Below are 24,727 nucleotides of genomic sequence, written 5' to 3'. Positions count from 1 at the left end.
AGGTTATTTTTTGTAGCGTACACCAGTTTGTATGTGGAAAATCACATTTATCCTGATCTTTTTCTTTCCTCCCTTTATCCAAGCCAAACTTCTTTGCATCCATATGCAGAGTGAAGTGGTAAGTGCTAACCCTTACTAGGGTAAATTTATGAAAAACATAAAAAGGTGGGGACGATTCAGACAGGATTCCATGCCAGCACCTGGCTGTCAAGTGGTTGGTTTTGCTAGAGCAGGCATAGTCTATTCTGCGAACTGGCTTGCCATCTTTCCTCACCCCCACCATGGAGAGGATCTGCTGCTTTTAATTGGCTAATTAAACAATCTAGAGCCTTTTTAAGCTGGGGGGGTTTATTATTTTTGCTTGCTACTATGTTATGCATTTTTGTGCTTCTATATTATAAACCACCAAGTGATCATCAGGGGAAGGGCAGGATATAAATTTATAATTAATAATTATAATAAATACTTGACGTAGGCCTGTCAGATAGTCAACAGGCGGAAATTCCCACCCCTTCACTGCATCTCCAGATGAGAAAATGCTGCACCTTTCAAATATTCCACCTGCTGGGCGTATTAGAGCATGTGCAATGTGTGCGCTTTTTGCAACAGCCATATTTCTGGATAAGGCTCTAGAGGGAGAGGAATTTCTGTTCCTCCTCCCGGTTTTCTCCTTCCACATTTTGGTGGTCAAAAGAGACTCAGAATCTCCTGCGCTTCTCTTTCTTCATTACAGCCGAGAAGGAAAGGGGAAGAAGCGTCTCTGACAACCACCCTGACAGTCCAGCCCCTTCTGAGGCGTTACAACCGCGACGTATGGACTGGCAAAGCGCGAGGATACGGCTTCAGGGGTCCTCTACGCGCATGCTCCGACGAACGGGCGCCGAACCACGCGCGGCCGCCGTTGCAGTCGATGGAGCTCAGCTAACCCTCCGCGTGGCAACGCGATAGCCAGGCGCGCGGGGGTGGGGTGGGGGGGCTTCTTTGAAGCGGAGGGCGGGCGGGGCGGCGCACCCTTCTCCTACTGACTCACCTTGGAGACTGAGCACGTGCTCATAGCTGCGGCTCCAGCCCGCTCAACATGCAGCGGCCAAACTCCACGAACGGCACTCGAGCCTCCCTTCCCGCCACTTCCGGGACCTGATTTGTAGTCTTCCTTTCCCCCCCCTCTCTGAGAATGGTACGAGCCGGTCTAGTTTGTGCTCCTCCCAGTCATGTGACTCCCTCACTCCGCTATAGCCGGACTAGAGATAGAGAGGAAGGGAGGGGGCGAGGAAAAAACTTTCGCGCCTGCCCTGCCGGACAGAAAGTGGTACAATCCGATTGGTGGCGGGAGCCGAGTGGCTCCTCCCCCTCCCAAGAGCCGAGTCCACGGCAGGGGGTGGAGGGCGCGCTATGGCGGCATGTCGATTTCGGAGGAGCATTGCTGCTCAGGTACCACTCCCCCTTCATTCTGCAGCCAGGGTGTCGGCTTTCGCCCTGCCCCGGCTCCTCGCCTTGGTTCCTGGTTCCTCCTTGCTACAGTGTTCCTGGAAAAGTTGCTGGGATGGAAGAATGCAGCGGTTGCATAAGATTGACTGCAGAGAGCAGTTAGCTATAAGGATAGCAGCTCGCTAACTCCCCCCCCCACACACACACACACTCTGGTGAAAGATGGACAAGTTGGGGGGCGGGACACTTGGTCTCAGAAGTCGTGCGCCTTGACTTTGTCCTAACTAATACGGATCATTTGTTTTCAATCTAGCTTTCACATATTCTGGAGACGCCGCCAGAAAACTTGATTAAGTCAATATATGCTGTTCCAGTGTCAAGAAAAGGGTAGTTATTTCTAATTTATATTCTAATTATTTTAATTTCTTAAAATCTCTTTGCCATGGTAAGACAAGATGATGACTAAAAGTTAGGATGCTGCTAATATTTCAGTTAGCCATTGTTTATAATTTAGGAATTTTTAAATAGAATTGTTATAATTCTTTTAGTATTCAAAAGAAATCCAGTACAAATAAACATTAGCTATTTTGATATGAAGGGTGATAAGAGGAATGACAAAGACGGGTTTGACTCCGTATGGTCTCAATTTATCATTTATTAACACTAGCACAGTATTCTCCCTTTCATCACAGTTGCAGCAGCCACTATGGAGAAATTATCTTAATGCTTTAGATTAATGTATAGCTTGTAGATGTGAGCTGAATCTGTAATGTAAAAGGTTTTCCAAGTTTTCTTGGATACCATGTGGATGGTGGCATACAATGCCTAACATCTGTACGTGTATTTGTCTTGGAAGACCGCTCCCTGTGTTTGGTAATTGTATTGTAAAGTGTGCAAATAAATAAAGGTCTTTATGCCATAATGCAGTAATAAAATAAAAGCTTCCCCCCCCTTAATTTCTTGCTTCTTTTTATTCATCCCCTAGGCAGGTGTGTGATTTCCAACTCTCTGTGAGTTCTGTGCTGGATGCTAGCTCCAGCAATTACTCAAAGTCAGATATTCAGCTTGAAGCCCAGAAGCTGGCAAAGAAGGTATGCGGAGATCTACTTACTGTAATGTGTTTATTCAATTAAAAACAGGGCAGCATAGCCCCAGGGTGGGAAGCTTGTGGTCCTTCAAATGTTGCTACATAACAACATCCATCATTCCTCACCATACAGACTGGGGCTGATGGGAGGTGGAGTCAACCATCTGGTGGGCCTAAGGTTTTCTTTTTTTAAAAAAAAGCAATTTGTATTAATTTCCCCACAAAAGGCTATACAAAATCCTGTACAATATAGTATTACCAAAACAGGATCTAATGACAATACAGTGGTACCTTGGGTTACATACGCTTCAGGTTACATACGCTTCAGGTTACAGAAATATTACCTCGGGTTGAGAACTTTGCCTCAGGATGAGAACAAATCGTCCAGTGGCGGTGCGGCAGCAGCAGGAGGCCCCATTAGCTAAAGTGGTGCTTCAGGATAAGAACAGTTTCAGGTTAAGTACAGACCTCCGGAACGAATTAAGTACTTAACCTGAGGTACCACTGTATAAAGGTAAAGGGACCCCTGACCATTAGGTCCAGTCATGGCCGACTCTGGGGTTGCAGCACTCATCTCGCTTTATTGGCTGAGGGAGCCGGCGTACAGCTTCCGAGTCATGTGGCCAGCATGACTAAGCCGCTTCTGGCAAACCAGAGCAGTGCACAGAAACGCCGTTTACCTTCCTGCCGGAGCGGTACCTATTTATCTACTTGCACTTTGACGTGCTTTCGAACTGCTAGGTTGGCAGAGGAGTGTATACATAGTCCATATACAGCTATAGATCACGGCTGAACAAAAGCAGACATAAAACCAAAATAAATAAATCATAGGTATGTGAATGCATGGAAGGTAGAGACTGGGATTATTTATATAGCATAGACATAATGGTTAAACAGGCACAGAGGTTGTTTGTCCCTGATATAGCCTAAAGCAGTGGTTTTCAACCAGTGTGCTGTGGCACCCTGGGGTGCCTTGAATGATGGTCAGGAGTGCTGCAGGCAACACTGGCATTCATCCTTCTTTCCTTGCCCCCCCCACCCTCCTTTGATGCCCTCTCACTTCTCTGCCTCCCAAAGGCTTGCACAGCTGTTTGTTTCAGCAGCTCTGGCTATAGGCTTCCCAGGCGAATGGTGCCTCTGGGGCTGGTCAGGGGGTGCTGGTTGCCAGAAGCTGAGGTGGCCTTGGAGTAAGCGGGCGAGGGAGTCCAGTCATCCAGTCCTTGCTGTTGGGAATGGAGTCTGGACAGACAAGTCCCAGGTGGCTGTGGGGCAGTGTGAGGAGGCACCTCTCTTTGGGGCAGGGGCAGTAGCAGCAGCGGCTGCCTGGCAGACTCCCGAGGAGAAGAGAGAGGAGAGGAGACTGAGGGAACACTCCACAAGGGAGAGTGTTCGAAATAGGGTGAGAGGCTGCCAGCTCTGCAGGCAAGGGGTGACATAACAGGGCTCCTGAGCCCCACTGGGGTGCCGCAGAAAGAATATAGTTGGTCAACGGAGCCATGGACTCAAAAAGGTTGGAAACCTCTGGCCTAAAGGCTGATTCCTGTGTTCTCTTTTCCTCCCTGTGCTTCTACTGCACATATGGGGAGTGGGCGGGAAAATGGTTGCTTGCCTTCACCTTTGTAGGTTGGAAATGATCAGGTGTTGGATACTGCAGCCCCACAAGTCATGCACCTCAGATTATGTCTGCCTCTTCCATGTTAACATCAGTGACTGTCTTCTGGACAGCGCTCTACAAAGGTTTTAAGATCACCAATTTTTATATAAAATTGTAATCTGGAAAGCAGTCGCTTTACTAATGCTCTACTCCTGAACATTCTTGTACTGTGTGTGTTAACTGTGGGGCCCTAAGCTGTTAACTGTGTGTGTGTGTGTGTGTGTGTGTGTGTGTTACATGTTTAAACATACTGTATAGCTTAAGGAACTTATACAAATTCTATGTCGGGTTGGACGTCTAAACTTTTAATTGTAAGGCTCATTAGCAAATGACATGTAATGGGTGCTAAAAAGCACCATCTGCTGGTAGTGTTCGCAGTGTTAGTTGTGTAAAGGACATGCCATTCTCATCATTCAGCAGCAGTGAAAGACAACATAAAGTAGTTCTGAAATCTCTCAAAATAGAATTAAGATCTACCTGTATGGGATAATACCGATAACAAAGCAGCGTCAGCTGTGCCACTCATTGATTGTGTAATCCACTGTTGTCCATGTGTTTTCATTTTAGTTAAAATGTGATCCAGTGGTGAGTGAAATCAGCGCAGGTGAAGGAACGGTAAACTTCACAATAAATCGAGAGTTATTAGCAAAGGTAAGACCCAATATATATAAGCAGTGAAAATGCTATTGGATATAAATGGGGGGGGGGGGAATCTAAGTCAAGGCTTATGGTTGCAGTGTGGATACTACTCTAGAGCATTTAGATTGTAAACGTATATATGTATTCTTAGAAGTAAGTCCCATTATGAGAGCCAGTGTGGTGTAGCAGTTAGTGTTGATCTAAGACCTGGGAGACCAGAGTTCTAATCCCCACTCAGCCATGAAGCTCACTTGGTAATTTTGGGTCAATCACTGTACCTTCAGCTTAGCCTACTTCACAAGGTTGTTGTGAGGATAAAATGAGGAGGAGAACATTTGTGTAAATAAAGACTGTAACCGTCAACATACAACTTTCCTTGAGGAAAGTTGGGAGTTAAATGTAAATTTTTATTATTATTTTCAATGGGGCTTAATACCTTGTATGTTGACAGTTACAGTCTTTATTTACACAAATGTTTGTTCCAAGGCAGGTAACAAAATAAAAACAACTGAAATACAATAAAAACGGGGGGGGGGGGAGTGAAGCATACAACTAACACAGCAAACTTAAAACCACAACAGTCCATTTGGTTTTCATTTTACTAAGCTAAAAGCTGGGGGAAAAGAAATTTAGTTAGCGTTTATTTGAATGAGGTGTTTAATGCCCGAAGCACTGAAATATGCTGCAAAACAAACTGCCTTTCCCAGTTCACCAAAGGAGGGCACAGGAAACTAAACCGGAAGGCAGAATCCGAAGTAAGCTCTGTCTGCTGCCAATCTTCGAAGCCCACCACAGATATTTGATAACATTGTGTGGTGTCACAGATGCTTGGAGATTCAAAGCTGCTGGAGCTCTGGCCTCTTAAAATGAGCAGGCCTGATTTCAAAGCAAAGCTTTAGTATAGATAGGGGTGTGGTAAAATTCTGAGAATCAGCAGTTCTCTGGGTAGCGGATCACACACTCGGTGAAACACTTCTCAAGTGAGAAACAACCGCTCCTTTTATTGTGCAATCCTGTATGTGTCTGCTTGAAAGTAAGGCCCATCGAGTTCCAAGGTAAGCATGTGATCTTAACTTGGCTACTGCCCAGCAGAGCTTTACAGAACAGCAGGGTCTCAGCCACACACACAGCCCTGTTGAGACTCCTGGCCAGGGGCAGGACGACACTTTCCCAGCCTGGGGTTGGTGCAGCAATTGGGTCTGGATTCCATTTTCAGACAAGTATTGTCTTCCAAAGCACCCCACATCAATCCTACTAAATTGATGCAAACCTCGGGCTTACAGGCCAAGAAGACGATACATGAGGGGAGACAAATGGCAGGAAAAGGACAGTTTGACAGTACTAATGTCAAGTGGTGAGTTGAAGTTCTGAAGTTAGCTGCTGTTGAGGTTAGACCTGTAAGTGGGAGATGTGTGCTTGATGGTTTATAGTTTTAACATGCTTGAAGTTTACTTTCAGGTGGAACTGATTGCTTTTTTGTGAAAGGGATATCAACCTGTTTCTGAAATTCTTATTGATGAATGCCTTTCTTTGTATACATATTTTGCCTTCTAAGACAGTGTTGCAGCAAGTGTTTGAGGATGGCTCCAAGTATGGGATAAAGAGTGAACTTTTCTCAGGATTGCCAAAAAGAAAAATCCTGATTGAGTTTAGGTGAGTTCATAGGCACAATCATGTACATATTTACTCAATGCAGATTACAGCTTCAGTTATTTTGAAGCATATTTCTAAAATGCCTTGGGAGTCTGCAGTCTGGTTACACAAATATATTTGGCTTATGGATCAACATAGATTCACTGGACAGAGTCTGGTTTTGTTTGCTTCTTTCGTTTCCATGTACTATGATGCTTGACTCAGTTTTTTTAGTCGTCTTCTTGCTCCTTTCTCCAAAGTGACGGCTCTGGTTTGTGTCCCACTGTGGCCTGGGAAATATCTAGCTTGATCTATGTAGACTGGTAGTTTGGTGGTCTTTCCGCATCAACGATGACATTTGATAGTTTAAATTCTATTAGGGGATTGTGTTCTTCCATGCTTACAGGTTTTCAAACATGTTAAATACTGTATTTTTCATTCTATAAGACGCACCAGACCATAAGAAGCACCTAGTTTTTGGAGGAGGAAAACAAGAGAAAAAAAAATTCTAAATCTCAGAAGCCAGAACAACAAGAGGGATCGCTGCGAAGCGAAAGCAGTGATCCCTCTTGCTGTTCTGGCTTCTGGGATAGTTGCACAGCCTTCATTCGCTCCATAAGACGCACACACATTTCCCCTTACTTTTTAGGAGGGAAAAAGTGAGTCTTATAGAGCAAAAAATACGGTACTCTCCTGTAGCATACCTGCTACATCCTCCCTTCCTCTCAACTCAGCTATGACACTAACATTTTCCCATTCAGTAAAATATATGAAAGAACACGTGCATGAAGAGTATATGAATGAGCTATGGATTAGCATATAAATCTCTGAAGGTAATGGGTTGTAGCCATTGCAGTGCTATCAGTTTTCTATTTGCACAGTGAGAATTCTTCCTCTCCTCCCTTTGTGTGTCTCTAAAATATGCTCTTGCGGGTTCCCCAACTCTCTGGAGCACATTTTGAGGCTGTGTGGGGAGCTGCAGGTGGCAGGAGAGGAAGGGGAAGTTCTGTCGCACGCATAAGAAGTCTGTCGTGCAAAGGGAACTGCTAAAGTACATTTAGTTCTCGAGTAACAAAAAAGCTGCCAGTGCATTTTGGAATGGGGTTTTCTCCCAGGATCCTACTCTGTGGCTTTGCTTTTACTTTAATAAGTTGTTTTTGGGGGTTACCATGCCAGTTGTATTTTCATTTTTCATTGTGTGGGGTAAACATTGAAACCGTTTTGTTTGGGAGATGGTGCCGTGAGGACTGAGCATGTGTGTCTGCACATATGCCTTTTGCGGACAAGGGGGAAAAGAAACTTCAAATGGTAACTGTTGTTGTTTCTTGCAGTTCACCCAACATTGCAAAGAAGTTTCATGTGGGTCATTTGCGCTCTACAATAATAGGTAAGGTAGCTGATGCTCTATGTTCTATGCTCATGTGGCTGGCCTTCTTGCCGTGGGTGTTTCCACCCCATCCTCCCAACTTGTGGTGTCACCATAATAGGCTCCCAACACTGCTCTGGCTTATATGACATGGATGTTAATTTTGTTTAAACCTATCTTCGGGGTGGGTGGGTGTGTATAATTGTAAGCACTTCTTAGCTCTTTTAATGGTCTGCTTATGAATTGCCTTGAGACAGGTAATAGGCAATCAATTAATCAATAATCCTGATGTTGCGCTATGCGGTTCTCTCCCTTTGTAATGTAGGCATTCATAAGGAATTTGAGTCTCTCTGCAATAGCGAAATCAAAGGTCAGCCATAGGAAAAGTCAGTCAAGGCAGGATTGAGACAGGCACTTAACAAAACAAGTTGAGACATTTATTGTAAAAAAAACTTGTGACATAGACCAGAGAGAATTTCTGTATCATCATGGGGGGAATAAGCTGAGTTAGAATGACTTTTCCCAGCTTTGGGTTCCCGTACACAACACAGAGGGGAGGGGACAAATTCACAGAGGATGCAGTAATAGGTGGGTCACAACTTGGTGATACGGATACATGACCTCCTTTTGAGTGCAGCTAGGGAAGAATTGCAACTCTGGATGGAGTCCAGTGAGATCACACTGAGATTCCATGTTTAATGAGAAACCGTTGCTGCTTGAGATTCTCTTTCAGCTCATTGCCTTCCAAGTTTAACCTCCTTGTGCCTTTTTTACCTATTTGTAACATGGGAGTAATAATATTTACACAGATTAGAGGCGTCAAGTTACTGTGTTTCTGGGATGAATGGAACACAATGAAAATAGGGAGGCTCTTTTAACATTGAATTAAATGTGTAGAAGAAATAGTGTTTCTGGAACAGCGCATTCAGACTATTTAGAGATCCAGCAGGAAACTGTCCTTATAGAGTCATTATTTTTGTTGGCTGTCACGGAGAAAAGCAGAGTGTGGGTTACATATAACTGAGTGTTTGGGGATGAAGTGTGCTGCAGGGATCAATAATTGTCACATTCTGTTTTCAGGAAATTTCATAGCAAATATCAAAGAAGCAACGGGACATCATGTTACAAGAGTAAATTACCTTGGAGATTGGGGCATGCAGTTTGGTAAGTAATCCCCCCCCCCTTCTCATTCAGGATATGTATAGTGCAGGGGTGGGGAACCCTTTTCAGTCCACTTGTTGCATTCCCTTGTGGGCGACCTTTGCGGGAGTGGGCAGGCGCATGCCAGTCTTGGTGGAGGCCAGAGGCAAAAGTCAGTGGAGCCATGAACGTGGCGCTTCACTTCACACAATAGGCTGTATTCCAGCCATGCAGAAATTCGGAGGATTTTATATTCACAAACCTCCAACCTCTAGTCAGGCAGGAAAAGGGCATTGGAGCAGTCCAGGGACATGTTCCATCTTGGCAAACACAAAACAAAACAAAAAAACACCTGAAAGGAGGTTTTAGAGCAGGAACAGTGAGGGATGTGGCCTTGGGAGAGAGTTCTAGGAGCCTGAAAGAGAGTCCTGGAAGGTTATACATCTGTACCTTGGTTTTTGAACAGCTTAATTCTTGAACATTTTGGCTCCCGAACGCCGCAAACCCAGAAGTGAGTGTTGCAGTTTGCAGCGAACTATTTTTGGAAGCCAGATGTCCGGCGGGGCTTCCAATTGGCTGCAGGATCTTCCTGCAGCCAATCAGAAGCTGCGCTTTGGTTTCCAAACATTATGGAAGTCGAATGGACTTCTGGAACAGATTCTGTTCGACTTCCAAGGTACATCTGTATTCAAACTCTAAGCCTGAGGATCTCTGCTATAGTACTGAGGCAGCTGGTGAATAGTGAGGAGGAGCGCTGTGACCTGGCCTCCCACCAGCAGTGTGACATAGGGATTTATTGTGAGGTGCAACACAGGTGCTGGCTACCACTATGCTCTTGGCTATTCTACCCTTGATATTTGCTTAACAGATTGGTAAGATTCTATTGCAGAAAAGTAGTCAAAAAATACTGTGTCATTAATATGCAGTTATTTTGTTAACAAATACTGTATTGGCTACAATAACACAGGTTTGTTGGGAGCTGGCTTCCAGCAGTTTGGCTCTGAAGAAAAACTAAAATCTAATCCTTTGCAGCATCTTTTTGAGGTACGTTAACCCACAGTTAAATAGTCTGAAAAAGCTTGAATCTGAAAGAGTGAGGTTAATCAGAGTGCATGCTCAAAAGTGAAGATGAAATGTGGTTTTTAAATTGTGTATGTGTGCGTTTGCTTGTTGTACACTGCTTATTTTTAAGTGAAATTGCAGTATATAGGTATTTTATTTATAAAAAAGCAATTGAGCCTTAAAATACTGTTTATTTTCACATTACGTTTATTTAATTTTATACCACCATTCCTCTGGAGGCATACATAACTAGGGTTTCTGTAAAGATGGAATGACTATTAACAAATCTCTAGCACAGACATGCCCTCTTTTAACTGAGCACCTGTGTGGAATGAATGCTACAAGCATCTGATAGCTTTTTAATAGTGGTACTGTTTATTTGACAGTGTTTTAGATAACCTTGTTGGACAATTCAGACTCTGTTTTATCTTGAAGCTTCCTTTATACTGACTCGAACCATTCATTTCTTTAGCATGGCAGTTCTCCAAGGTCTCATGCCAGATATATTTCCCTTCTTCCTGAGATCACTGGCACCGAGTCAGGATCACCAGGGATTGAACTTGGGACCATCTCGGTACAAAGCTGTGCTTCACCACTGCCTTAGGTCCCTTTCCTAGTTGCAGAGAGTTCTCCGAGTTAGTACTGACCCATATTTTTCATTCGTTTCCTTTAGGTTTATGTACAGGCCAATAAAGCATCAGAAGAGGAGGAAAACATTAAAAAGCTGGCGCAAGATTTCTTTAGAAGATTGGAGGCACGTGAAGAACAAACCGTGTCATTGTGGCAACATTTTAGAGACATTAGCATTGACGACTATGCCCGGATGTACAAGGTGCTAACTCGAGTCCATTTTTTCTGGTATTTATATATCACTAGCAGCCTCACATCTGGCATTGCTTGGGAATTCTAAGAAGCACACAAAAAATCAGTATGGTTTCAAAAGTTCAGTTTGCCACCTTGATTCCGAATGACGCACTTACAGAAATTAAGGTCGTCTTTGTCTCATGGTAACACTGTTTTCCTTTCGTCCTGGTGGGGCCATTCAGCGCCTGGGTGTGTGCTTTGATGAATATTCTGGAGAATCATTCTACCAGGAGAAAAGCCAAGAAGTCTTAAAGATGCTGGACGCGAAAGGACTCCTTAAGAAAACTCAGTACGAACAGGTTCTTCTGTTTACAGCTTTTGAGCCATCTGCCATCCTCACCTCTCCTGCTTGTCCGAACTTTGGGTTTTTGGGGCAGAACAACTAATGTAAATTTTACCTTTGTACAGTAGGCTAATTTCTACACCCATTCACACACCCCTCTGTGTCCTCCATCCAGACAAGCAAAAGGTGTTATCATGGTTCGAGTGCACATTCTAGCCAGGCACAATCAGTTAGCAAAACAAAGGCAGAGAGGAATGTGGCCTGGGGAGAGTTTTGAGGGCCAGATGGAGAGGTGTAGAGGGCTGCATTTGGCCCCTGGCCTCAATTTCCCTACCTGTGCTTTGTGCGGGGAAGGACCATGTATTGAATTGATACTGATATTCATAACAAAGTGAAAAGTTTGCTCTAGGTTGTTAGGGTTGGCAGTCTGCAGGCAGGTGAGAATGGGAAGGGTGAAGGTAATGTAAATGTGATGGATTCATTATTATTTTTATTTAATTTATCAGTCTCTTATAAAAAAATCCAGCTTCTAAAAACAATTTAAAACCAGAGATGATTTTTTTTTTAAGCCAACAATACAAAAGGCATAGAATGCTCATCTAACAATGAATTAATGAGAACAAAGTCCTAAAGATCAGCACCACCACAGAGGGCAGTATTAATTAATTGAAGACCTGAGTAAACAGAAAAGCCTCATCCTGGTGCCTAAAAACTGACAGAGTGTGCCAAGCATATCTCCCTGGGAATAGCATTCCATAGAAAAGGCCCATTCTCATGTGACCACCCTCCATACTTCTCTTGTGTGGGGTGTACAGGATCTGGCCTGGTTCGTAGAGAGAGAAGCATAGACATTTGCCATATAGGTGATCCGTGAGGTGTGAGAGTGAGCTGGGGGGTACAGTAAAGTTGCTGAGGAAAGGGAGTAATCGCCTTCTTTTTGTGAAAAGTCCCTCTTGCCCTAATCATCCTTGTTTGAAAAGAACCTTCATTCTGGATAGTGGGGGGAGAGAGAATTACTGAGAAATAAGTGTGATTGTAGAATTGTGATCACAAGCTGCAGTCCTAACCCATGCGCCTAGGAGGAAGCCTCGTTGAATTAAAGAGGACTTACTTTTGAGTACACTATGGTTAGAAGTGTGCTGTGAGATTATGACTATTCATCTGTGTATCGCATATGGTTGCTTCATTGTTTTCTGTTTCTCCATTTTTCTAGAGAAGGAACAGGAGTAGTTTACCTATCGGAGAAGGAGGACCGTTCTGCTGTGATGCGGAGTGATGGAACCTCGCTCTACCTAACGAGGCAAGTGTTACTCTTTTTGCCTGATTGTTTAGCAGTAACTTTAATACAATAAAAACAAAAGCATAAAAGAATTTGGCAAAAAAACAACAACCCACCCAGAACTGTCACCCATACTAAAAGCTCTGTGAAAGAAATAAAATAATGAAGAAGTTCTATAACCTAGGTGCCGCCATAGAAATGGCCCAGCATTCTGATTCTATTACAGAGCAATCCTATACGTATCCACTCCAAAGTAAGACCTGTTGAGTTAAATGGGGCGACAGCCTACATGGTGATATGCTTCTCAGTATAGAGTTGCAGCCAGCCTCATCATCTGTTAGACAGACATGACAAAATATTGACCAGTGGCAAATCATAATCACAAAAGGATTAACAATGAGTTACCGTATTTTTCGCCCTATAGGGCGCACTGGCCCATAGGGCGCACCTAGTTATCAAGGGGGGAAATCAAGGGGAAAAATATGATCCCCCCCCCCGCAGCTCTGGGACCAGCGGACAGGCTGCCCACAGCCTGTGCGCTACTCCAAGACCTTCTCCCTGCTTTTGCGGGAGGTGGCGGAATTCCCCCATCTCCCGCAAAAGCCCACAGGAGGGAGAAGGGACTGACTCGGCCAGTCAGTCCCTTCTCCCTCCTTGGGGAAAAGCCCCCAAGAGCGATGCGCTCTTTAAAGGCTGCGCAGCTCCTGCGGGCTTTTCTAGGAGGTGGGGGAATTCCCGCTGCCCCCCCCCAGCTTGTGGGGCTGGCGATGGGGGGAAGCGCTGCTTTCCCCCACCGCCAGCCTCAAAGAGCAGACTCTCCTGGCTTCAGCGAAAGCAACGCGAAGCCTCCGGAGTGCAGGCTTCGGAGGCTTCGCGTTGCTATCGCTGAAGCCAAGGAGCCTGCATTCGCCCCATAGGATGCACACACATTTCCCCTTCATTTTTGGAGGAGAAAAAGTGCGTCCTATAGGGCGAAAAATACGGTAAGTTAAAGTTTGTTTAATTTTGGAAAGTTTTGTTTGGTCTTATAGTTGTACCTTGGTTTTCAAACAGCTTAGTTCTCGAACATTTTGGCTCCCGAATGCCACAAACCCAGAAGTGAGTGTCCCGGTTTGCGAACTATTTTTGGAAGCTGAACATCTGACGGGGCTTCTGCGGCTTCCATAAGCCAATCAGAAGCCGTGCTTTGGTTTCCAGATGTTTTGGAAGTCGAACGGACTTCCAGAATGGATTCCGTTCGACTACCGAGGTACGACTGTATTTGTATTTCTTTTCCAGAGATCTTGCTGCTGCTATAGACAGAGTGGAAAAAAGGAATCCTGACACTATGATATATGTGGTAAGTCTGGCTGTCCTGCAGACTGGTGGGTGTACAGCAGGGCTGGCTAGCTCCCCAGCCCGTCAAACACATAATTCTGATTCGGCCCTCAAACCCCACTGACTTTGACAGCAGCAAAAGGAAAGATAAATGAAAGTAGATATAGTGCTGGGGTGAGATTAGCTTGCGGGGCAGGGATGGAAACTTCTGCTGGATCAGAGCTTTCCATCAATGGAGGGACGCCATTGGCTACAGCCCATAATCTCTGGTACAACCTGTGGCCTGAACAAATAAAAAGGTGACAAGCTTTCAAAGTTGGGAGGGTGGAGTTTTTCTGACACTTTTTTGGAGATGGGTGGTGGTCTCAAGACTGGATCTTGATCTCGCATACCTGAGTGCTTTTCCAAAGGTTATGTTAGAAGATCAGGTTCACAAATTTCATCCTCACTTCATCTCCATTATTTGTCCCACCTTGGATATGAACATTTCCACTTGTGTGTCTGTTTGAATGTACATTTAATGATTCTTTCTTTTTTCCCCTTCTCCAAGACAGATAAAAGCCAGATCCCTCATTTTCAACAGGTCTTCCAGATACTAAAATTAATGGGTTACCAATGGGCAGAAAGGTAAATGTGTACTTGCCTATCTATATCTATATATCTATAGCAGGGTTGCCATACGTCCTATATTCAACCCCCTTAAGCAGCATCCAGGCAGAAATTGCTGAAATGCCCAGGGAAATCTGGACATATGGTATACGGTCCACGTCACTAGTAAAAGCTCAACAACTTTTCTATCCAGATTTTTGATTTTTGAAATATATGGCAACATATATATATATATATATATATATATATATATATATATATATATACACGCACCTTCATGGCATACTAAGGCTTTGAAGGTGCCCTATTAGAGGAATTCAGTGTTGATTTCTTCTGATTGCTCAGTCAGTGCAAGCATTTATGTTTGCCAGAAAGAATGATCTCCCTTCTCCTCCACCTCATGTTTGTACATGTGCCCAGATATTAAGAACTACAAAGTAATTTGTTTCTGGGCACAGTTGTGAATCCCAAAATACACTGACATTATTTCTGTTCAGAAGGAATAACATTTTTAGTTTATGCACTTTGGAAAATGCCACTTTTTCCCCTTTAAGGTGATAAAATAAAACAACTGAAGTTTCTGGTCCCCTGTCCTCCTGCAGGTGCCAGCATGTGCCCTTTGGAAGAGTTCAAGGAATGAGGACTCGGAAAGGAGAAGTGGTTTTCCTTGACGATGTTTTGGATGAAGTTCGCTCCATGGTCATAGAACAAAGTGCTTCTGCAAAAAGTTAGCTGATCAGTCTCTCTTAATAACGTAATGCTTGTGCAAATGGAAACGCCTGCCCGGCCTTAGCATTTTTGTTGTGTCCTCCAAGTCCAACAAATGGTGCTTAACATTAGCTACAATTAGTTTCAAACAAGACAACTTCAACCTCTGCTTTCTAAACTGACTTGTTAAAATTCCCTATAGGCATTGACCAGTGTGCCAGTTCAGATGGCACAGTGGCTTGCAGTTAACCAAAAACAGATGTGAAAACTTGTGAACTCCTTCTGTTACTTAAGCAGGAGGAGCATAAGGGAGTTTGCAAGGAATCTGCAAGCCCAGGAGAACGCTAGCCTCATATATGCTTCGCCAATCCACAGTTTAGTGTGACATTGAAATGCAGCCATTGACACTCTCCCCACCTCACCTTTTGTTATCTGCTTAGCAACCAAAGAACTGGACAACCCTCTTGAGACAGCTGAGAGGATTGGGCTCGCAGCATTTATCATTCAGGTCTGTTGATGCTGTTATCCTTTCATGACAAAATGTAAAGTGATGCTGTCAGGGTTTACAAGATGCTTGAATAACTTACCATTTCAGGACTTCAGGGGCCTCCTATTATCTGATTATCAGTTCAGCTGGGATCGTATTCTCCAGAGCCGAGGTGATACTGGTGTCTTCCTGCAGTACACACACGCCAGACTGCACAGGTAAGAAGTGCAGTTGAAAATGGCGAGAGTCTGGGTCAGGGTCTGTTGTTCCAAGAAAACCTCAGGGGGCCAACCCAAAGCCTTGGCCCACAACTAAAACAACTCTTTAGATCCCAGCCACTGTTTCTTAATCTTGGGATTTAGGATTCCCAATCTCCTCAAGTGCTTTTAGTTCAGTTTTAGCAATACTGTTCCATTGAGTACAATGAAAATATTCATGAAAAGGCAATGTGGCTCTTTTCCATTCAGTAAAATTGCGTAGACGTTTTAGATGTTTAATATTTCTGTTGTCTTTTTCTCCACCCAGTTTAGAAGAGATGTGTGGAGCAGTCAATCAGGCGTCTCACATTAACGCTGCATGCCTACAAGATCCACAGGCTATTTCGCTAATTCAGCACCTTCTCAGGTATTCAGAATATAAGTTGCAAACTTCTGCTTGCTTGTTCACTTAGTTGCTTGCTTAATTGAGAGCTGAAGTTGCATTAGATACAATGGCTCCATTGTTTTATTAAACTAAAGCTTATTGTTATGTGTGAACCCTGCCCAGCATCTTAACTATGATTTCTTTACTGCCATGATCGGAAGTAATTACTGTTGGCATATAAACTTTAGTTTAATTAAGGCCTTCTGTTTTGTGTAAACCCAACAGCTGGAAAACAAAACATACCTTTTTTTGTGAGAAACAAGCCATGGTTTCCTTGATGACTCATGATTAACTTGTGATTTGTCGAGGCTGCAAACCAAGTTTTGGAGATTTTTCAAAATTTTATATAACCTCAGGCATTTTTGACTGGAGAGGCAATTCATAAATAACATCAGAAAGAGGCAAACTGGCCTCAGAAAGACACCACACTCCAACTCAGGGGGATATAGCTTGGTGGCCAGTATAGGAAGGTGATAGAAGGACCTATACTATACTATACTATACTATACTATACTATACTATACTATACTATACTATACTATACTGCTCAGACTGCGCATCATGTCTATTAGATTGTGAGACTCCAGGCACAGGCTACCTCATCCTTTAATATACCTACATTGCTTAGAAAATCACAGGTGTTCCATTAGTGTTAAATGAGAATAAGTATGGGAATATAGATGTGACCTGGGCGTATCCTAGCTATGATCAGATTCTGAAGTATGTGTCAGCTATTCTATTTATTCTCTTCAGGTATGATGAGATTCTTTACAAGTCTTCGCAAGATCTCCAGCCCAAGCATATTGTTGCCTATCTCCTTAAACTAAGGTAGGTGAGTGGGTGAGAGAAACGTCTTGCCCTTTGACAAGAATTCAGCCTACTTAAAAAAACAAGGCTTGATAAGGAATAGTTTGATGTAATTAAATTCACAGACCCTCATTCCAAACTTGAGGAAGTTTAGGCTTTATTTAGAGCCAAATCTATACCTAGAACCTAAACTTGTGGTTCACTGAAGAATGAACTTCTTTAGATTGAACATTTGAGCATTGCTTCACATGTTAATACTGCATTTCCATTAATAATAATAAGCCTCATAAGAGAATGCATTCTGTGAATCAGGCTTGAAAACTTTGAAATGGGCCTTCTGTCAAGTGTTATTTCATTTCCCAGCCCGAATGAGCCACCCCTTTCTTTCTGGCACATTGTCCAGGAAACCCTGTACATATTCATAGAATTTGAATCTGCCTCAACTAGAAAAACCAGTTACTTTTAATGGTCTGTTAAGTCCATCATCTGAGTCTGATAGACATTTTGCCCCGAGGCACCTCATGAGCTGATTTCAGTCCAGTGACTGAGGCCAACAGTGCATAGCGTCAATAGAACTGAAATGTACATGACATTTCGAGCTTATTTGCTTTTATGGGGGTGAGGGGAAGAGTCTGCAGAAGCCTCTTCAATATACTGCACAAGTATTAGCAGGCTCTTCATGTACAACTTCTGCAGGAAAGCTAGAGCTATGCATTAGTGACTGTTTCGTGCCATTGCATCAGTAATAACGTTAACTGTGGGAACTGCAAACAAATGTGTGGCGGTGTCCTTCCATTTCCCAGAATGCACAGTCTGGTTTTCCTATTCCCTCCCTGCAACAGTATTTTATGGCCGCTGAGCATCTTCAGTCAATGGTGGCTGTGTTGAGGTGCTCCCACCCCAGTTTTGTGCCCCCTAAAGTTGTGGGTTTGTTTTTGTTTCTACTTCAGCAAAGGTTTCCCTCCTTTAAAAACAAGGGCAAAGATTTTTCCAAGCCTGCTGATTATTCCTTGTGGATTCAGAGATTAGATCCACAAGTATAATTTTTTAAAAATAAAATAAAAATGTATTGGTGGTATTCTTTGAGTGTATTCCTGTGCAAGTGTGGCAAGGCAATAGTTCCTCCAGGGAAGGATTGCAGTGCCCTGGGGATGACGTTAAATCAGGGCTGAGGAACCTGTGGCCTTCCAGATGTTTCTGGGCTCCCAGCATCTCTGGCCATTAGCCACGCTGCCTGGAACCTATGTGAGCTTAGGAGTCAAGCAACCTCTGGGAAGCTACAGGTTCTTCCTGCTCGCTCCGTATTACAGCATGAGAAACATAGTGAGTAAATTATCAAATTCCAGTGGGCTATAAAAAGTACAGTGGTACCTCGGGTTACATACGCTTCAGGTTACAGACTCCGCTAACCCAGAAGTATTGCCTCGGGTTAAGAAATTTGCTTCAGGATAAGAACAGAAACCGGGCTCCGGCGGCGCAGCGGCAGCAGGAGGCCCCATTAGCTAAAGTGGTGCTTCAGGTTAAGAACAGTTTCAGGTTAAGAATGGACCTCCGGAACGAATTAAATACTTAACCTGAGGTACCACTGTATTGAGGAAAACGTGTGCAAACGGAAGAAACTCTTCCGGTATGGGAGGAGTTGCTTCTCACATAATGCTGATCTTAATAGGTCCGAAAATGACTGTTCCATTGGCAGAAGGATCCAAACTGTAGTGTTTTCTCTGTTTGTTGGTCACCCTTGTGTTATAGAACTATGGTTACTCAACCTGCTCTTAAGTAAATTTCATTGGTAACAAAGCTGAATGGCAAGGTAAATAGGGGTGATCGGACGTACTCTTTCACATCACACACTTGACAAGGCCTATTGTGATGGAGCAGGGAGTGCCCAACCTTCCGAGCAACTCTGTTGCTTTCGTTTCCCCATTCATTAATGAAACACTCATCCCTTCCCCCACCCGCAACCCCTTTTATTTTCAGAGAAACAGAAACCAACCTGACTGGGGAAATGCCCAGAGCTCGAATGGACAGGTCTAGCTTTTAAAACAGAGTAGATTATTTTCACAGTGGACTCCAACCACCGTGATTTGAGGGAGGGATGTTGAAGTAAATACCTAGGTCATGTTTTCTCTTGAGTTTGGGCTACGAGAGCAGCATGCAAGTGCCAGAGTTAGGCGAATTGGGGTGGCTTGCAAAAGTCAGATCACCTAGCAGAATAGCCCCTGGATCTGTTTGTTTGAACTCTGACAAGTTTCTTACCCAGGGGACCTTCCTCATGTACCCAGTTTTCAAACTAATTGCTTCCTCCGCAAAAAGAAAGAAAGAAGGGATTGTGATGTCTATTTTTCCACTCCAAAATGGTTACTTCCACCTTTACAGGAGAACTGCTTTATCTCTCTCTTGGAAATTTGGCAGGCTTCATCCCTCTCAAGTAGGAGCAACTAGGTTTGAAATTTGCATCCAATTCTGGCAGAGAATGAAAAAGTTTCAAACTTTTTTAAAAAAGTAACATCAAAGGTTCCCTGCATGGAAATGCATTAATTTCCATGATGCCTGATCCATTTGGTAGGTTTAATCCACTCTGAGTGGTCATTTGCTTGCAAATGTCATTCACTTATATGTGAGGAGTAAATAAAGTTATAGCAGTTCATAGATTTCCCCATGAGAGTGAATGGGGAGGTGGATAAAACAAGAGTTTCATATCCAACGGATCAGATTTGGGCCCCTAAAATGGAATTGAATCAGAACAACACACAGCTGATCCAAACAGATTGGGTTGTTTAAAAACACTAGATGCAATGCAAATCTTGGGTTCACTACACATCCCTAGCAAATGCCAGTAAGTTTAGATGCGTACTGAGGGTTGCAGCTTTTAAAGAGTTTGTTTCATATCTCTGTTTCTGTTTCAGTCACTTAGCAGCTGTGGCTCACAAAATGCTACCTGTGAAAGGCAGTGTTCCGGAACTAGCAGAGGTAAAGTAAAAGAGATGCTATTTGAATAGAATGCGTTACTCGTGAGATGTGTTACAAAGAAGTACATTCTGGCAGTCTGTTGAAGGATGGGGTATATATCAAATAAGCACTATATTTTTCGCTCTATAAGACGCACCAGACCATAAGACGCACCTAGTTTTTGGAGGAGGAAAACAAGAAAAAAAATATTCTGAATCCCAGAAGCCAGAACAGCAAGGGGGATCTGGCTTCTGGGATAGCCTCTTGCTGTCCTGGCTTATGGGATATGAAGGGAATGAAGGCTCCCCCTGCCCGGAAGAGGCTGCATGCGGCTATCCCATAAGCCAGGACAGCAAGCAAGATCGCAGCGCAGCCTCTCCTGGGCAGCGGGAGGAAGGCTCTCCCAAGAGCCGCGCTCCCTTTAAAGAGCGCACGGAGTATGTTTGCAGCTTTTTTTATCAGATATTTATTAAGATTTTCAAAATATTACAAAATAAAAATAGAAAAAAGAAAAATACAAAATAAAAATAATTAAAAACAACTCAATCTTTCCATTACTTATTTTTCATTAGCTTGTTTCCCAGACCTCCTCACGCCTCCCTTTTTTGTATTCCAGTTCAGTTTGTTGGTTCAGCAAATCCTTCCCCTCTTTGTTTATCCTAATCTTTAATCTTAAAATATTATAACATTAAATCTTTACCTATTAGTAATCCATTTTTCATATTCCCTTATAGTATTGCAGCTAAAAACCCCTTAGTTTCTATCCAACATCTTTCTAACATTCATTAATTTTACAATATTTCTGTAAATAGTCTTTAAATTTCTTCCAATCTTCTTCCACCGACTCTTCTCCCTGGTTTCGGATCCTGCCAGTCATTTCCGCCAGTTCCATATAGTCAATCACCTTCACCTGCCATTCTTCCAGAGTGGGTAGATCTTGTGTCTTCCAATACTTTGCAATGAGTATTCTTGCTGCTGTTGTGGCGTGTTTGCAGCTCTTGGGGGCTTTTCCCCGAGGAGGGAGAAGGGACTGACAGGCCGTGTCACGCTCCACGTGGCTCTTTAAAGGGAGCACTGAGCAGAGCCTCCCGCCTGCATTCGCTCCATAAGAAGGGAAGGGAAAAGTGCGTCTTATAGAGCAAAAAATACGGTACATAATTTTTTTGGTTTAGTTTAAAATGTTTTCCTGCCCCATACTAATAATTGTGGGGGTGAGGAGATACATTGCTTAAATAAGCCATTTTCTGCAATTGCCACGTGTTTCTTTAAGCCTTCTCCTTAGCGTGGAGAATCTTTCCCATTTCGGTTAGACTTCAGCTTTCTCAGGCTTTTTGTAGCCAGAGACAATAAATCTACCCACTTCCCCCCTTATAGTGCCACTCAAAATACTACCACTACAGTGGTGCCTCGCAAGACGAAAAGAATCCGTTCTGTGATTCTCTTTGTCTAGCGGTTTTTTCGTCTTACGAAGCAAGCCCATTGAAGGATTAGCGCTATTAGCGGCTTTTAGTGGCTTATCTGCTGATCGGATCAGCTGATAAGCAGCTTAGCGGCTTAGAAAAAGGGGGGGAGGGGAAAAAACCCAGCAGGAACTCGCAAGACATTGTTGTCTTGCGAAGCAAGCCCATAGGAAATTCGTTTTGCGAAGCACCTCCAAAACGGAAAACTCTTTCGTCTAGCGAGTTTTCCGGCTTGCGAGGCATTCGTCTTGCGGGGCACCACTGTACTATAGATATGTGAACTGTTCTAAACAGAGGCAGAGTGAAAATGGTTTGGTGTGGTGTGGTTTTGTTTTTCCTTTTGAGATGATACAAATGGGGTTAGCGAGTTAATAAACTCGTACCAATCCTTGTTGGAAAAGACTATTTTCTGCTTGTCTTTATTCTCTATTTTGGCAGCACACCAAGGTAGTGCACCAAATCAAAACAGCGTTAAGACAAAAAACGTGTGGCACTAATGTTTGAGCTTACCTTTTAAAATAAGCTCCGGCTGCTTAATCAACTAAAAATACAGCTGCAGGCTTAACAGCGCAAAATTATATACCTACTCAGAAGCTTCAGTGAGCTCAGTAGGACTTACTCCCAAATAAGGTTGCAGTCTAAATAAATCCGTTTAGGCTGCAATACTACATACGACTGCTGGCAGTACGTCCCATTGTACTCAAAAGACGTGAGTGGACACATAATAGCGTTTGCACTGTTACTCGGGGCAAATTAATTAATCACAAACTTGAGCAGGTTTAACCTACCAGGTAGATTTCTTGCAACTGTGCTGAAAAGAAACTACTCCAATATATGTGGTCAATTCTTCCCTTCATCTGTCTTCAACTTGACAGCACCCACCAGAGCCTTCTGTCCACCTTTATTTGTGAAACATAAAAGCACATTGCCTTTGGTATATTTACTGATGTAGGCGAGGCAGGATGTAGGATATCCTTGTATTTCATCAAGAGGCCATTGTCCTGAAACAAGTATTTTCACTTTTTTCTTCCTGGTGCCATAGACTGTGTATCACTGGCTAGAGTAGTCTTCTGTACTGGCTGGGGTACATAGAAGCAATAGTCCAAAACACCTGCAAGGCACCAGCTAGGGGAAGGCTGAGCTAGGAGTATTAGGACCACTTCATGTATTGTAGTTTTAGATTAAGACTTCATCACTATGCATGAGCATGTCTTCCATGCAGCATTTCCATCGTCAGGGTGTGTGCATGCATATGTACTTCACATCATACGGTTCGTAGTGTATTTGCTGCCCTAAAAATACATTCACTGCAGAGAGGTAGGTAATGTTCAGCTGAAATAGCGTTCAACCTACTTCTTATTATGCATGGGGAACAAGGATACAAATATAGGTGTGTGTCTGAAACAGATATAGCAGACTTTCAGCATTACTCGGATTAAACTCTGGAAGCAACAGATGTTGGTGCAAAGTGGGCACCTTAACATTTGTTGTTATTCTTTAGTAGTTTGTAATTTTGCTGTGGTTGAACATGCACCAAACATTCAAGATTTACTGAATTAATTCTGTTTAAGGGAGCTATGGATAAAAATGGATTAGTGTCCTCCTCTTCCCCACCTTTTATTTTTCCAGGCAAGGCTCTGTTTGTTCCAGGCTGTTCGCTCCGTTCTGGCTAACGGAATGAAGCTTCTAGGAATCACACCTGTCAATAAAATGTAAAGAGAAGATCTCCTGCACTGCATATTCTAAACTATACGAGTGCTGAAGACTAGCTGTTATTCTGTCCTTGCTTCTCTATATTGCCTGGACCAGAGGTGGGAAATGTGTGGACTTTTAAGATGTCTTTGGACTCCCACCAACCCCAGACAATGGATCAGAGATTAAAGGAGTTGTAGTCTAGCAGTACCTAGAGACGAGATCATTGGACACAGACAGCATTAGCCACTGAAGAACGGATCCCATTCCCTTTTGCCATTGTATTAGTTTGTCTGTATTATTCTTATGAGAAGAGCTAGTCCTTTCATTCTCACCCCTTTCTTCAAAATATGTCGTGGGGAGGAGGTTGCTGTCCTTGTAAAACAAATGTCGCAGTAAAATGTAAAAAAAACCAACCCCACAGCAAATGCAAAAAACAGCTACAGCAAGTTCAGTGTACCTTGTGCACAATAAAGCAATCTTAAAATCTAAAGACCTTTCCATCTTTTTTGTTTTAAGTGCCCAACAGAGCCAAGAAATGAAGTAAGTGCCTAGCCGCTGATAGGGCATTGATTCAAGCAGAGTTGGGTAGTCTGCCACAGAGAAGGTCTAGGAGCAGCCCTCATGTCCCTGTACAATCCATCTTGCATAACTGGACAAGAACTACTGCATTAAGACTACTGGCGTAGAACAAAAAGGATTTATAGCATAACCCAAGGAACACAAGTTTGCTGTATGAATGTCAAGGTAAAAATTAAGATTCTAGCCCCTTAGATTGCCATGTCTAGAATTTAGGACCTCCTTTCCAGTCTTAGTTTCTCCACTTGAGAAGCTTACACACTCCTAATTGTTTAATTATCAACTTTACATCTTTATAAAGCTGCAGAAAAGCTAAATCAAAACACTTGTCCTTCATGAATTTCAGTATTGGATTAAGTTGACAAAAATGAAAAACTACATCTAAGTAGCATTAAATACTGTCCCACCCCCATTAAGTTTTATTTGATGCAAGAACAAAGGGCTCAAACCCAAATGGCCTCTGCACTACCTAACTTGCACAAAAAAATATTTAGCACTCTCAGAATATTAGATGTGCAACAAAAGCATAAGTATTATACAAAATGATATTAAAAACCCAATCACAATAGAAAAAAATCCTCTTAAGAGCAGCAGCTTCATTTTTTTCCTTCCTGCTTTCGCAGAGTGGATCCAGCAGATCAAAAGCTTAAAAGACATAGAATCCATTTCAGCTACACCTATGTTCACTTCAACAATCAGATGACAGCATTCTGTTCCCACACACCCCACTTCCCCTCCCAACACTCATCTTGGTTTCATTTTGGCTACGACAGCTAGCTGATTATCAGAGTAGTTCAGCATGACAATATGAAAGCCAAGGCACAAGCAGATACAGTGGTACCTCGGGTTAAGTATTTAATTCGTTCTGGAGGTCCGTTCTTAACCTGAAACTGTTCTTAACCTGAAGCACCGCTTTAGCTAATGGGGCCTCCTGCTGCCGCTGTGCCGCCGGAGCAAGATTTCTGTTCTCATCCTGAAGCAAAGTTCTTAACCTGAAGCACTATTTCTGGGTTAGCGGAGTCTGTAACCTGAAGCGTATGTGA

At 43.2% G+C, this 24,727-nt stretch overlaps 2 protein-coding genes across 8 annotated transcripts in view; one reads left to right on the top strand and one right to left on the bottom strand.

The window, feature by feature from the left end:
* Positions 1–1,154, bottom strand: part of ORC3 (origin recognition complex subunit 3) — a 37,061-nt gene extending 35,907 nt beyond the window's left edge. For 2 of the 6 annotated variants that reach the window (XM_081187495.1, XM_081187496.1), the window contains exon 1: positions 1,031–1,154. In XM_081187495.1, the coding sequence (XP_081043621.1) occupies positions 1,031–1,054 (24 nt within the window). In that variant the 5' untranslated portion in view covers positions 1,055–1,154. Of the gene's footprint in view, positions 1–466; positions 826–1,030 lie in introns of those variants that run through there. The other 4 variants (XM_081187493.1, XM_081187494.1, XM_081187498.1 and 1 more) reach the window with 3 other exon arrangements.
* RARS2 (arginyl-tRNA synthetase 2, mitochondrial) lies at positions 1,041–23,141 on the top strand. Of its 2 annotated transcripts, none has more exons than XM_081187508.1 (20): positions 1,041–1,177; positions 1,742–1,815; positions 2,414–2,519; positions 4,737–4,820; positions 6,364–6,461; positions 7,772–7,827; positions 8,887–8,970; positions 9,914–9,990; positions 10,682–10,840; positions 11,055–11,161; positions 12,369–12,455; positions 13,713–13,773; positions 14,302–14,378; positions 14,963–15,087; positions 15,509–15,576; positions 15,664–15,773; positions 16,081–16,179; positions 16,951–17,025; positions 19,911–19,974; positions 23,043–23,141. In XM_081187508.1, the coding sequence occupies exons 1-20, from the start codon at positions 1,175–1,177 to the stop codon at positions 23,127–23,129; spliced, it is 1,701 nt and encodes a 566-aa protein (XP_081043634.1). In that variant the 5' UTR covers positions 1,041–1,174; the 3' UTR covers positions 23,130–23,141. The 2 variants fall into 2 exon arrangements, with proteins under 2 accessions (XP_081043634.1, XP_081043633.1); XM_081187507.1 differs by lacking the exon at positions 1,041–1,177 and adding an exon at positions 1,279–1,431.
* Positions 23,142–24,727: the final 1,586 nt, after the last annotated feature.

Source organism: Podarcis bocagei (genome assembly GCF_964188305.1).
Source record: "Podarcis bocagei genome assembly, chromosome: 3".
Taxonomy (NCBI): domain Eukaryota; kingdom Metazoa; phylum Chordata; class Lepidosauria; order Squamata; family Lacertidae; genus Podarcis; species Podarcis bocagei.
Note: the sequence above shows the minus strand (reverse complement) of the source record. Positions and strands in the feature narration are given on the sequence as shown.